We start from the raw sequence: 16,323 nt of genomic DNA on the forward strand, positions 1-16,323 counted from the left end.
ATCAAATATGTGGACTTCCTCAAATACTTAAGGAGAGGTTTGGGAAACACTGTGTTAGGGATTAGGGGTTATAATAATGTTATAACATCTCAAAAAATAAGGTAGATTTTCGCTTGAAATGAAAACCTGACAGAAGAATCTCACAGAGACTGGAGTTTTTTTTTCTGAAATGCTGTGAGACATTATTAGTGTACATAGATGGATTCCTTTCAACATATTATGTAACATGTTTCAGGTTGGCCATAACAAAATGGGAGGACTATTTATGTCATCTGGACATATGGGTGTTATCACTTCAAGAATGATTTAACATGAGAGGGGTTAAATTGACATTTTTGTCAGCATCACCTGTGTATTTATCTCAGTGTATTTTAGTTCACTCAGTGTTCCATGTCACTGTCTCTTCCCCCTCAGCACCTGCAGTAGGTCCCAGCTGTAGCAGTACAGTCACTGTGCAGTCTGACTGAGGGAGGTTTTAGTACGACTCTGTATCACTGTGTGAACACATCACCACTGTGGTAACTCTGACAGTAGTAATCTCCTGCATCTTCAGCCTGGAGTCCATTGATGGTCAGAGTGAAGTCTGTAATTGTAATTATCTGCATATAATCCACTGTAGAATGTAATTATCTGCATTCTACAGTGGATTATACTCATAACCCAGTACTATCAGTCCCTATTGTATTATACTAGTACTTCAGTACTATCAGTCTTTATTGTATTATACTAGTACTCTAGTACTATCAGTCCCTATTGCATTATACTGGTACTTCAGTACTATCAGTCCCTATTGTATTATTCTAGTACTTCAGTACTATCAGGCTGGTAACAGATGTGCCACCATGCAATTAATGACAGATACAATGGGCATAATACTTTATGTAGAAACTGTATGTAGTGTAAATGTGTCTTATGTTTGAGTCCAGCATCATGTCTCATTCACAGATCTAACAGTCAGTAACCTGCTCATTAAAATAGTTAATATAATGTTAGAAGATCACATCCATTTAAATCAGACATTTGGTTGAGGTCCATATGAGGACTTGCTTTGGGGGGCTGAAGTGATTGTAACTTTGAATTAATGTTGAGGTTATAACATCTTTTGTTTTACTTCTGTAGATCTTGATTTGCATATGGACAGGTATTGTGTTGCAAAACATCAAATAACTTTTATATACACTTAAAGGCCATGACAAAACTGTACGTCGTAACTATGATGATGATGATTATGGTCATGTGATCTGAATGATTACTTTCTAACCATATTGTCACATGTTCCAGTTGACCTCTTCCAGTGACCATTGTTCCATGTCACTGTCTCTTCCCCCTCAGCACCTGCAGTAGGACCCAGCTGAAGCTGTACAGTCACTGTGCAGTCTGACTGAGGGAGGTTTTTGTACGACTCTGTATCACTGTGTGAACACATTACCACTGTGGTAACTCTGACAGTAGTAATCTCCTGCATCTTCAGCCTGGACTCCACTGATGGTCAGAGTGAAGTCACTATGAGATCCACTGCCGCTGAATCTAGATGGAGTCCCAGACTGAAGTCTTGTAGCATAGTATATTAGGAGTTTAGGAGCTCCTCCAGGTTTCTGGTGGTACCAGGCCATACAGGTGTAATCACCAGAACATGCATCTGCTACATCTGCACTGGTTTTACAGTTTATAATAACTGTCTGTTCTGGGAGAACACTTTTCACTGCAGGAGTCTGAGTCACAGTGACCTGTCCTCTGGATTCTGAAACAGAGACATTGAAGAATATTGTATTTCGAACATGTTTTTGTCTGAATTTTAAGGCAGAGTTAATATTTAGATTACATACATAGATGACGTACATAACAAAGTTCATTTTGGAGCATTAAATTCAAAAATCTTACCCTGAATTAAGAAAGTCAGTATCCACACAATGCTCATGATGAAAGTCATCATTGAAGTTCTGTTGTCATGAAGGACAGCTTTCAGTCATGGAGTGTTAAACTCACAGGGATATAAACCCTCCTAGACCACTGAAGCATGTGCTGTCTATGCAAATTGTCTTATACTGTATGTAAATAGTCTTCCTGAACAGTCAGACTTTAATAGTATATTTTTTTTCCTTTAACCTTTATTTAACTAGGCAAGTCAGTTAAGAACAAATTCTTATTTTCAATGACGGCCTAGGAACAGTGGGTTAACTGCCTGTTCAGGGGGCAGAACGACAGATTTGTACCTTGTCAGCTCTGGGATTTGAACTTGCAACCTTCCGGTTACTAGGGTACCCTGCCGCCCCCTCTAACCACTAGGGTACCCTGCCGCCCCATGTAGAAACATGGTAGCTACGTAATAATTTACATGGGTTTGATTTAAGTGCTCTAAGTGCTTTATTACAGACATCTACAAATGACGCATATTGTCATTACCATGTTATTAGACCAGATGGTATCTGCGTTCTGTCTCCCTCCAGTGGTCAGGGTCAGTGACTGCAGTCTGTGTGGGGACTGTGATGCTGCTGAATGACTCTGATAGAAAGGGGAGATCTCCAGAGCTCTGACATCTCCAGTCTCCTGCTTCACCTGCTGCTCTCTGGAACTACCACAGTGGTGTGAGGGAGGATGTCTGGGTAATGTTTAGAGGCTTTATTGTATGTGTTTGAATCATGTTGATGAAATTCTAGCTATTCAAAACACAAGTCATCATTGCACATCATCTATATTCAGATTGGTTGATGGTTTTCCTTGAGTTAACCAACAGAGTCAACATGTAGTTAATGTTCAGGAGAAACATTTAGTGATCAGTTATGATCTAAGGTCTTCTAGACATAGCTCTAGTTTGACTCTATTGTTGTTCAGCTCTACTACACACTGTGTCATTATACTGGATCATCTCCTCCCCTCAGCACCTGCAGTAGGTCCCAGCTGTAGCAGTACAGTCACTGTGCAGTCTGACTGAGGGAGGTTTTTGTACAACTCTGTATCACTGTGTGAACACATTACCACTGTGGTAACTCTGACAGTAGTAATCTCCTGCATCTTCAGCCTGGACTCCACTGATGGTCAGAGTGAAGTCACTCCCAGATCCACTACCACTGAATCTAGATGGAGTCCCAGACTGAAGTGTTGTAGCAAGGTAAATAAGGAGTTTAGGAGCTCCTCCAGGTTTCTGTTGGTACCAGGCTAGGCGATTATTAGAATACACATTACTGCTGGTTTTACAGTTCAGAGAGACTGTCTGTCCTGGGAGAACAGCTTTCACTGCAGGAGTCTGTGTCACAACGTACTGTCCTCTGGATTCTGAAAAATATAAGAAAAACATTTATATGAATGAAATATTACATATAGTAATGAATCGTTCTGAATATAAATATTAACGTTGATATGCTGAACATGTATACACTGTAGATTCAATTTATCTTCAACAATATATTATGAATATTGTAACCTTGAAAGCAGAAAACAAGTGTCCAGATGAAGATGGTGATAAAAGTCATGGTTGTTGTGGGTTCATGAAGGACAGCTCTCAGTCATGAAGTGTTCAACTCACAGGGATATAAACGCTCTTAGAGCAGCAGGGAGATGCATTATGCAAATTATGTTTCAAATCTATTTCAGTTTCCAAGTCGGCTTCAATGATTAAAGTATCGTATCCTTCATAACATCAAACAGCAACTGTTTACTCAGATCACTAATGTATGGTAACTTTTATGTCACACCACCAATATATTTTCATTCTGAGGATGATCAAATCAAATCACATTTTATTCATCACGTACACATGGTTAGCAGATGTTAATGCGAGTGTAGCGAAATGCTTGTGCTTCTAGTTCCGACAGTGCAGAAATATCTAACAAGTAATCTAACAAAATCACAACGACTACCTTATACATACAAATATAAAGGAATGACTAAGAATATGTATGTATAAATATATGGATGAGCGATGGTTGTGCGGCGTAGGCAAGATGCAGTAGATGGTATAGAATAAAGTATATACACATGAGATGAGTAATGTAGGACATGTAAACATTATTAAAGTGGCGTTATTTAAAGTGACTAGTGATCCATTTATTATAGTGGCCAGAGATTGAGTCTGTATGTAGGCAGCAGCCTCTCTGTAAGTGATGGCTGTTTAACAGACTGATGGCCTTGAGATAGAAGCTGTTTTTCAGTCTCTCGGTCTCAGCTTTGATGCACCTGTACTGACCTCGCCTTCTGGATGATAGCAGGGTGAACAGGCAGTGGCTCGGGTGGTTGTTGTCCTTGATAATCTTTTTGGCCTTCCTGTGACATCAGGTGGTGTAGGTGTCCTGGAGAGCAGGTAGTTTGCCCACGGTGATGCATTGTGCAGACCGTACTACCCTCTATAGTTGCTGTACCAGGCGGTGATACAGCTCGACAGGATGCTCTTGATTGTGCATCTGTAAAAGTTTGTGAGTGTTTTTGGTGACAAGCCGAATTTCTTCAGCCTCTTGAGGTTGAAGAGGCGCTGTTGCGCCTTCTTCACCACGCTGTCTGTGCGGGTATACCATTTTAGTTTGACCGTGATGTGTACACCGAGGAACGGGGGGGGGGGGGGGCTCACTCTGCTGTTTCCTGATGTCCACGATAATCTCCTTTGTTTTGTTGACGTTGAGTGAGAGGTTATTTTCCTGACACCACACGCTTGATGATTGAGTTGGTGGCATGCGTGGCTAAGCAGTCATGGGTGAACAGGGAGTACAGGAGAGGGCCCAGAACGCACCCTTGTGGGGGCCCAGTGTTGAGGATCAGCGGAGTGGATATGTTGTTTCCTACCTTCACCACCTGGGGGGTGGCCCGTCAGAAAGTCCAGGACCCAGTTGCACAGGGCGGGGTCGAGACCCAGAGTCTCAAACTTAATGATGAGATTGGAGGGTACTATAGAGTTGAATGCTGAGGTGTAGTCAATGAACAGCATTCTTGCATAGGTATTCCTCTTGTCCAAATGGGATAGGGCAGTGTGCAGTGTGATGGCATCGTCTGTGGACCTATTGGGGCAGTAAGCAAATCGGAGTGGGTCTAGGGTGTCAGGTAGGGTGGAGGTGATATGATCCTTGACTAGTCTCTCAAAGCACTTCATGACGACGGGGCGATAGTCATTTAGTTCAGTTACCTTAGTTTTCTTGGGAACAGGAAAAATGGTGGCCATCTTGAAGCATGTGGGGACAACAGACTAGGATAGGGATTGATTGAATATGTCTGTAAACACACCAGCCAGTTGGTCTGTGCATGCTCTGAGGAGACGGCTAGGGATGGGCCGGCAGCCTTGCGAGGGTTAACACGTGTAAATGTTTTACTCACATTGGCCACGGAGAAGGAGAGCCCACAGACTTTGGTAGCGGGCCGTGTCAGCTGCACTGTATTGTCCTCAAAGTGAGGAAAGAGATTGTTTAATTTGTCTGGGAGCAAGGCGTCGATGTTCGCAACACGGCTGGTTTTCTTTTTGTAATCCGTGATTGTGATTGTCTGTAGACCCTGCCACATAAGATATAATGAACTGTCTGTTCACTCATGCTTGGTCTCTCATGTAAGTTCCTCTAATCAGTTAGTGAACACTTCTCTAAACTAAAGCTGGTAGGATTCCTCTGGTAGTGTTGTCTGTCCTCTGTGACTTTACCTCCACTGTTAAATGTGAGATCAACATGTTTAATAAAGGAATATACAACATGGATCACTATCACTACTGCTGCTGCTGTTGTCTTTCATATGGACAATATGGAGGAATACTAGCAACACTGATCTAATGCTGGACTGTACCTACAGACTAGGAGAACGCCTGATACACAGAGGAAGGAACAAATACTACTATCTGGATTTAAGATACAATTCATATTTGTATTATCTAGAAACAGCTTATATGAAGTGTTTGTTCTACCTGGAAGATGTTAAAGTGTATCTGTGTTGATTATGATTCTGTATGAGTGATCTTCACTGTAACAGCTGCAGCATCACAACACAGAGAGGTTTTTGTACCAGCAGTAATAGTGATTGTATCACTGTGGTGGACTTTTGGTAGTGGCACCAGACTTGATGTTGGAAGTAAGTAAACACCAAATTAACTGTTTTATTCACCTTTTGATGTTGCGTTTCAATTTCTCTAAACATTTAGCCTCAATATTGAGGATTTTTTAACATACTTTTTTCTACATGATTAATGTTATTACATCTAATCAATTTTGACCTGCTTTTAAACGATGAGTGATTACTTACATTTTAGATTCTGGTGTATGAATAAACATACCACACCTTGTAAGAAATGGACAATAAAAGGAATGTTTTGCAAAACTTTGGGCAAAACAAAACAGAAAATCATTTACTTCAAAAGAACAACATCAAATCATCTTTGACAAGTATTCATACCATAGTTGATTCAATTATTTAAAACACAGTCTAAAGAAATTCAGCTTCCCCAATAGTCAGAAGGTTTTTGTACCAGCGGTAATAGGGATTGTATCACTGTGGTACACTTTTGGTAGTGGCACCAGACTTGATGTTGGAAGTAAGTAACATGTTTTTTTGATATGCCTTTCAGACTACATTCTTTGGTATTTACTTTCCTAAACTCTGTCTCTATTAAAATATTTACATTTGAGATTTTTTAGATGCTTTTGAAATTTCTTTTGACTGAGCCTTCTTTCAAATAATATTGTATATCATCAATATGTTAAAGTGTAGGTTTATTTGTCTGTCTGATTTGTAAGATTGCAGACTAGAACTCTTAATTCTGGTATGATAACTATTTAATGGTATAGGATAAAGTAGACATCACTGTTGCATTCTGTTCATGGTAGCCTTCCCTGTTACTGTGAAGACAAAAGGGTCTCAGTTTGTAACCGACTTCATGATCTAACATGTTTGATATGTAATTAAAAAAAAATAATGTTCAAATTCTGAAAATACTATGAATATGAGTAGGCTATTCTGATCAGATTCATTCCTTAACAATATCTGTATGACATGTATAACTGACACCGTATGACTAGTAACTCTAGTTATTTAACCACTTTATGCTGGTTTGGTTCATAAATCTGCTTTGTATAATTACTTTAGTGTTTTCTCTACAGCTTTTAAACAATATAACTGTTACATTTGTATTTAGAATGCATTTCCAATTCACTTTATTTGGATGTGTACTTGATTGAAGATAATCTTTAAGTGTAGCTGTACTTGATGTAGTTACTTAGTTGATGTGTTCTGTTTGTTCCAGGTAACAGTGCCCCCACCCTCACCGTCCTGCCCCCCTCTAGTGAGGAGCTGTCCAGTACAACAACAGCCACACTGACATGTCTGGCCAACAAGGGCTTCCCCTCAGACTGGACCATGAGCTGGAAAGTGGACGGGACCAACAAGAACCAGGAGACCAGTCCCGGGGTCCTGGAGAAGGATGGTCTGTACAGCTGGAGCAGCACCCTGACTCTCACTGCCCAGGAGTGGACCAAGGCAGGAGAGGTGACCTGTGAAGCCCAGCAGAAATCCCAGACTCCAGTCACCAAGACCCTGAGGAAGGCTGACTGTTCTGGGTAGGACCCCTCAGTCACACCCCTGTGGAGAGAGGCTGCTGGTTCCTCTGCTTTGACTCTGTTCTGAGATCAGATTTTCTCTGCCTTATTGATCACTGACATGTAGACTAACATAGGGCTTTGCTTGAGTTCATGTGTCAATCATCTCTGTAGACTGAGGTTGTATCATTGTTAGATGTGATGTGTTCTGTTTTATTACTATTAGATACTGTAGGAATGTTTGCTTTGATGATAAATATATGAAAATAAAGATTTCCCTTTGGAACAAATATTTTTATTTTCTCTTTCAATGTTGTTGAATGGTGTAATCATATATTCATAAAGCCTGATTCACAGTTTCTTTTAAAATGACTGTATCAGACCTAAATGTCATTGCTTAGTTATTTATGTTCTCATTGCATTGTCATCAACCAATAGTTCATATTAACACAAGATGCTACAATGTTAACAGATTACCAGGAGAGGTCTAGATACTACAATGTTAACAGATTAACAGGAGAGGTCTAGATACTACAATGTTAACAGATTAACAGGAGAGGTCTAGATACTACAATGTTAACAGATTAACAGGAGAGGTCTAGATACTACAATGTTAACAGATTAACAGGAGAGGTCTAGATACTACAATGTTAACAGATTAACAGGAGAGGTCTAGATACTACAATGTTAACAGATTAACAGGAGAGGTCTAGATACTACAATGTTAACAGATTAACAGGAGAGGTCTAGCCACATGTAGTAGATGGTACTCCTTATTCATCTTTCTTGGACAGTTTTTTACCTGCTTGACTTATAGACTCATAAAGACAGTAAACTAATGTTATTGAACATTTGATCGATATCTTGGACTCTCACCAATGTGATCACACCTACATTAAGCTACATTTGTTTTACAAGATCCACATAATAAAAACCAGTATCACAGCTTCATGATAGTCATAGAGTCTTCTCTTCCTCCAACCCTCTGGGGACAGAGTGAACATCTGGTGACAGTGCTGCTCTATTCTGGGACAAGCAGAACCACCCAGCCCTGTCTATGTAAATCTCTGTTTCACTCCCACAGCTACCAGTCTAGAAGTTGAACAGTTTCACTGCCTGAAATAACCTGGACTGGGACAGATGTGAGGGAGTGACTGGTTCTAAACTCTATGGTGGATTCAGGGCAGTTACAATAACAGATATTCCATCATATAATTAATGACAGATAAAACATATATTATTCAAACATGTTTCATGTTTGAGCCCAGCATCGTGTCTCATTCACAGATCCAGCATCATGTCTCATTCACAGATCCAGCATCATGTCTCATTCACAGATGTAACCTGCTTATCAAGATAGTTAATATAATGCTAGATGATCACATCAATAATTGTTTGTGAGGTTCATATTGGGATGCGATATATGTGGCTGATGCTGATGTAACATCATAATTATTATTATCTGTGGATTTGACTCTGATTATGAACAGGTAATGTGTGTTTTAAAACTTAATGTAACTTTTATAAGTGAACTTCACAACCATGACAATAATTATTCACAAGTATGATGATGGGGATCATGTGATCTGAATGATGCTTTGTAAACATATTCAAAGTTGACCTCTACTGATCAGTGTTCCATGTCACTGTCTCTTCCCCTCATCACCTGCAGTAGGTCACATCTGTAGCAGAACAGTCAATAGACTGAAGTCTGTGTCACAACGTACTGTCCTCTGGATTCTGAAAAATATAATACATTGTTTTATATGAATGAAATATTACATGTAGTAATGAATAGTTCTGAATAGAAATAGTTACATTAATATGCTGAGCATGTATACACTGTAGATGTAATTAATTTTCAACAATAAATTCCAAAAACTGTAACCTTGAAAGCAGATGAAGATGGTGAAACAAGTCATGGTTGTTGTGGGTTCTGTTGTCCTGAAGGACAGCTCTCAGTCATGTAGTGTTAAACTCACAGGGATATAAACACTACCAGACCACTGAAGCATTTGCTCCCTATGCAAAGTATTCTCTCTATGCAAACAGACTTTATGATCCCCCAGGGAAACTGAAGTTGAAGAGCTCTTCTTTGGGATTGGGTTGGCGGATCACATTCAATTTAAAGGTGAATATACCGCCAACCACTGCACTAAATTGTGAGGCCAGTCATGGTCTATGTACATTAAATGATCTTTATTATTCCTGTTCCAAAAACTTGCCCCACCAACTGACCCTACACCGACATACCACTACTTCATAAAAATAAAATCACCTCCCCATTAACTCTTCTAGAATAAAACCTTGTACACCAGGTACTTCTCTTCAGCTACCACCTACACATGAAAACCCACTACCACATTCCACTACTTTGACCCTATCTGCTTCTGCACCATGCCAACAACCTGGGAGGATGGGACACCTCCCCTAATCACACCCTACAACTCGTCTGAAGTCAAATCTCGTTTACCTAAATACTTCTCTGCAGCTGCCGCCACTACAGCCATTCTCTGTCATTTATGTTCCATTTCTATGGTACAGTTGATAACCATTGCTATGAACGCTAAGACGACAACCTTACTGAAGCATAACTCACTCGCTGCCCTATCCCTCTATGCTGGCACAAATCTACTACTCACTGGGATCCTCTTCCACTTCATTGCCTCAGCATATGACACCCTCTGCACTGCTCTGACTCTGGTCACGTCAACCTGCCTCTCTCGCACCTGACACGATCTCTAGCAACATCAGCACCCCTACAGTTGACACAACTTTATCCCCGAAACTGCACAATCCTCTATCCCATGCCCTCATGCACACTTCCCACATCTTGGAATCTCCCTCCCACACACTGCTGCAACATGTACAGTGGATTCTGCACAAAAGGATAACTAATATAGACTCAAAACTCAAAAGGACTGACAATGACTTCTGTTTCACTCTCTGTCACTGTCTCTTCCCCCTCAGCACCTGCAGTAGGTCCCAGCTGTAGCACTACAGTCACTGTGCAGTCTGACTGAGGGAGGTTTTTGTGTGGCTCTGTATCACCGTGTGAACACATTACCACTGTGTAAACTCTGACAGTAGTAATCTCCTGCATCTTCAGCCTGGACTCCACTGATGGTCAGAGTGAAGTCACTCCCAGATCCACTGCCACTGAATCTAGATGGAGTCCCAGACTGAAGTGTTGTAGCATGGAAAGGAGTTTAGGACCTCCTCCAGGTTTCTGTTGGTACCAGGCTAGACGGTCATTTCCATGCACAGTACTGCTGGTTTTACAGTTCAGAGAGACTGTCTGTCCTGGGAGAACAGCTTTCACTGAAGGAGTCTGTGTCACAGTGACCTGTCCTCTGGATTCTGAAACAGAGACATTTAAGAACTCATCATTATTTCTGTGATAACGTTTAGTCATGTTGTCTAAATCTCCGAAGTCTCATTCTCTATATTGGAGACAAAAGTAAGATGAAACATTTCAATAATAAACTGATTTTAGACTAACAGATTGTAAGTCGTAACTTGAACTATAGACATCAATATCCAAACAAAGCTCATGATAAAAGTCATCATTGAAGTTGATCCAGTTATACTGTAGCATCAATACCAGTGATAATAATTAGGGATATTTGATAATAAACCTCTAAAATCTGCTCTCAGAACTCTCACTTCTAAATGGTTACTTTTCATAACATATGTGTATTTGCAATGTTAAATGCTTAATATGATGTTATTAAATGAGATGTTTTAGTAATGGTTTTCAACTATGTGTAGTCTACACTTCTTCATTACATTTACCCTGGTCTTCTCTACCTCCAACCCCCTGTGACAGGGTAAACATATGGTGACGGTACTGCTCTATTCTGGGACAAGCAGAACCACCCAGCCCTGTCTATGTCAATCTCAGTTTCACTCCCACAGCTACCAGTCTAGCAGTTGACCACTATCTGAAATACCCTGGATTGGACCAGATGAGGGAGTGGACTGGTTTTAACCTTTATGGTGGACTCAGGGAGGAAGACATAACAGATATGCCATCATGCAATTAATGACAGATAAAATGGGTATTATACTTGACGTAATAACACATTTTGAACAACCTTTTAGTTCACTCCAATTGATTACGATTCATTAGCCCACCCAATTCATTAGCCCACCCAATAGCCCACCCAATTTGACCTACCTCATCCCCATTCTGTTTATATTTATTTACTTTTCTGCTCTTTTGCACACCAATATCTTTACCTGTACATGACCATCTGATCATTTATCACTCCAGTGTTAATCTGCTAAATTGTAATTATTCGCCTACCTCCTTATGCCTTTTGCACACCAATATCTCTACCTGTACATGACCATCTGATCATTTATCACTCCAGTGTTAATCTGCTAAATTCTAATTATTCGCCTACCTCCTTATGCCTTTTGCACACCAATATCTCTACCTGTACATGACCATCTGATCATTTATCACTCCAGTGTTAATCTGCTAAATTGTAATTATTTGCCTACCTCCTCATGCCTTTTGCACACAATGTATATAGACTTGTTTTTTTCTACTGTGTTATTGACTTGTTAATTGTTTACTCCATGTGTAACTCTGTGTTGTCTGTTCACACTGCTATGCTTTATCTTGGCCAGGTCGCAGTTGCAAATGAGAACTTGTTCTCAACTAGCCTACCTGGTTAAATAAAGGTCAAATGAAAAAAAAAATAATAATAATTAAACAAACATGGAATTTTCTTTACCCTTGAAGCAGAAAGCAAGTATCCAGATAAAGATGGTGATAAAAGTCATGGTTGTTGTGGGTTCTGTTGTCATGAAGGACAACTCTCAGTCATGAAGTGTTCAACTCACAGGGATATAAACACTCCCAGACCACTGAAGCATGTGCTGTCGATGCAGAGCATCATCACTATGCAAATCATCTTCTGGCCTTCTCCACATCACCATTAGTCAGTAAACTTATACCACTAAGGATCCATCAGATTACAACTGAGAGTCCATTACAATCTGATGATCTTGCTCCTACAATTGTCACCAAATAGTCATAGAAGTCCTATTAATATGTAAAGAAATGAAGCGAATACAAATGTATTAAATACAATACTATTATTGGTTTAAGTACCATAACATATGATCACTATCAATGTTGTTTAGCAAGACAAAACCATAATTAATAGTGAAGACAATATGAAGAAAAAAATCATATTAATGTATCTAAAGAACATATATGACTTTGTCTGTTGATTAGTGTTATAGTGTTATGGTAATATGGTATGGTAACATATTGATATTTATGGAAAAGAGGAATACTAATTTGTCCTGTTTTGTCCCCTGCAGGCAAAGTAGTGTTAGTGCAGTGAACTGTGTGGACTGAATGCGGACTATTGGACTATTGGACTGCCATTGAGAGAAGAGGGGCTCCACTGTGCAGGACTGCCACTCTGTTCCTGACTGAGTTCAGTTCAGATCCTCTCCTCTGTCTCTGACCAGACACATTGAGACTCTGTACACCATCATTACAAAAGATGAAACCCAGTATGTTCTCTTTATATTAAGATTTCATTGTATTTATTTATCCTTTATTTAACATGACAATTCCCATTGAGATTGACATATTGTTCAAGTGAGCCCTGGTCAAGGCAGCAGCATCCATACAGTATACACATGAGACACAACACCACATAAAACATAACAATGAATGGAAGTTAAAACACTAAAAGAGCAGGTTTAAAAACATGCTGTCTGTCATGCCCCGCCCCCCTTTCGGAAAAGCTGACCACGACTCCATTTTGTTGATCCCTGCCTACAGACAGAAACTAAAACAAGAGGCTCCCACGCTGAGGTCTGTCCAACGCTGGTCCGACCAAGCTGACTCCACACTCCAAGACTGCTTCCATCACGTGGACTGGGAGATGTTTCGTATTGCGTCAGACAACAACATTGACGAATACGCTGATTCGGTGAGCGAGTTCATTAGAACGTGCGTTGAAGATGTCGTTCCCATAGCAACGATTAAAACATTCCCTAACCAGAAACCGTGGATTGATGGCAGCATTCGTGTGAAACTGAAAGCGCGAACCACTGCTTTTAATCAGGGCAAGGTGTCTGGTAACATGACCGAATACAAACAGTGCAGCTATTCCCTCCGCAAGGCTATCAAACAAGCTAAGCGCCAGTACAGAGACAAAGTAGAATCTCAATTCAACGGCTCAGACACAAGAGGCATGTGGCAGGGTCTACAGTCAATCACGGACTACAGGAAGAAATCCAGCCCAGTCACGGACCAGGATGTCTTGCTCCCAGGCAGACTAAATAACTTTTTTGCCCGCTTTGAGGACAATACAGTGCCACTGACACGGCCTGCAACGAAAACATGCGGTCTCTCCTTCACTGCAGCCGAGGTGAGTAAGACATTTAAACGTGTTAACCCTCGCAAGGCTGCAGGCCCAGACGGCATCCCCAGCCGCGCCCTCAGAGCATGCGCAGACCAGCTGGCCGGTGTGTTTACGGACATATTCAATCAATCCCTATACCAGTCTGCTGTTCCCACATGCTTCAAGAGGGCCACCATTGTTCCTGTCCCCAAGAAAGCTAAGGTAACTGAGCTAAACGACTACCGCCCCGTAGCACTCACATCCGTCATCATGAAGTGCTTTGAGAGACTAGTCAAGGACCATATCACCTCCACCCTACCTGACACCCTAGACCCACTCCAATTTGCTTACCGCCCAAATAGGTCCACAGACGATGCAATCTCAACCACACTGCACACTGCCCTAACCCATCTGGACAAGAGGAATACCTATGTGAGAATGCTGTTCATTGACTACAGCTCGGCATTCAACACCATAGTACCCTCCAAGCTCGTCATCAAGCTCGAGACCCTGGGTCTCGACCCCGCCCTGTGCAACTGGGTACTGGACTTCCTGACGGGCCGCCCCCAGGTGGTGAGGGTAGGCAACAACATCTCCTCCCCGCTGATCCTCAACACTGGGGCCCCACAAGGGTGCGTTCTGAGCCCTCTCCTGTACTCCCTGTTCACCCACGACTGCGTGGCCACGCACGCCTCCAACTCAATCATCAAGTTTGCGGACGACACAACAGTGGTAGGCTTGATTACCAACAACGATGAGACGGCCTACAGGGAGGAGGTGAGGGCCCTCGGAGTGTGGTGTCAGGAAAATAACCTCACACTCAACGTCAACAAAACTAAGGAGATGATTGTGGACTTCAGGAAACAGCAGAGGGAACACCCCCCTATCCACATCGATGGAACAGTAGTGGAGAGGGTAGCAAGTTTTAAGTTCCTCGGCATACACATCACAGACAAACTGAATTGTTCCACTCACACAGACAGCATCTTGAAGAAGGCGCAGCAGCGCCTCTTCAACCTCAGGAGGCTGAAGAAATTCGGCTTGTCACCAAAAGCACTCACAAACTTCTACAGATGCACAATCGAGAGCATCCTGGCGGGCTGTATCACCGCCTGGTATGGCAACTGCACCGCCCTCAACCGTAAGGCTCTCCAGAGGGTAGTGAGGTCTGCACAACGCATCACCGGGGGCAAACTACCTGCCCTCCAGGACACCTACACCACCCGATGTCACAGGAAGGCCATAAAGATCATCAAGGACATCAACCCCCCGAGCCACTGCCTGTTCACCCCGCTATCATCCAGAAGGCGAGGTCAGTACAGGTGCATCAAAGCTGGGACCGAGAGACTGAAAAACAGCTTCTATCTCAAGGCCATCAGACTGTTAAACAGCCACCACTAACACTGAGTGGCTGCTGCCAACACACTGACACTGACTCAACTCCAGCCACTTTAATAATGGGAATTGATGGGAAATTATGTAAATATATCACTAGCCACTTTAAACAATGCCACCTTATATAATGTTACTTACCCTACATTATTCATCTCATCTATATCATCGACTGTATCCTTATGTAATACATGTATCACTAGCCACTTTAAACTATGCCACTTTGTTTACATACTCATCTCATTTGTACATACTGTACTCGATACTATCTACTGTATCTTGCCTATGCTGCTCTGTACCATCACTCATTCATATATCCTTATGTACATATTCTTTATCCCCTTACACTGTGTACAAGACAGTAGTTTTGGAATTGTTAGTTAGATTACTTGTTATTACTGCATTGTCGGAACTAGAAGCACAAGCATTTCGCTACACTCGCATTAACATCTGCTAACCATGTGTATGTGACAAATAAAATTGGATTTGATTTGATTTGATTTGACTAAAACTACACACATCCTCAGATTTTAATTTTTATGATTCTAATCAATTTCATACAATAAGGTTTCAGAGTGGAATTATTTCACTTATCTTTCAACATTTAAATTATTTTATCAACTCGATATCAATATCTTGGACTCTAAACAATGTGATGATCACACCTTAAACTTCATTAACAAAAAAAAGGTATCCACATATATTACAAGTATCAGAGAATCAAGATTGCCATAGAGAAAACTATCTCTAATCTCCTGGGGACAAGCTGAACATCTGGTGACAGTACTGCTCTATTCTGGGACATGCAGAACCACCCAGCCCTGTCTATGTAAATCTCAGTTTCACTCCCACAGCTACCAGTCGAGCAGTTGAACTGTTACTGTTACACTGCCTGAAATACCCTGGACTGGGCCAGATGTGAGTGGACTGGTTTGAATCTTTATGGCGGATTCAGTGAGGAAGACATAACAGATATGCCATCATGCAAATAATGACAGATAAAATAGTTATTATACTTTATGTAGATACTGTATATAGCTCCTCCCACCAGAAGTGTA

The 16,323-nt window shown here is 41.2% G+C and overlaps 1 gene segment (V, D, J or C); it reads left to right on the forward strand.

Annotated features, from left to right (window-relative positions):
• Positions 1–6,375: 6,375 nt before the first annotated feature.
• On the forward strand, positions 6,376–7,788 carry LOC110490540 (the record flags this gene model as incomplete). The annotated part of the segment is given in 2 exon segments: positions 6,376–6,496; positions 7,205–7,788. Coding segments are annotated over 2 exon segments (438 nt in total), but the record flags the coding sequence as incomplete, so codon positions are not given.
• Positions 7,789–16,323: the final 8,535 nt, after the last annotated feature.

Source organism: Oncorhynchus mykiss, chromosome 15, assembly GCF_013265735.2.
Source record: "Oncorhynchus mykiss isolate Arlee chromosome 15, USDA_OmykA_1.1, whole genome shotgun sequence".
In the NCBI taxonomy this organism is placed as follows: domain Eukaryota; kingdom Metazoa; phylum Chordata; class Actinopteri; order Salmoniformes; family Salmonidae; genus Oncorhynchus; species Oncorhynchus mykiss.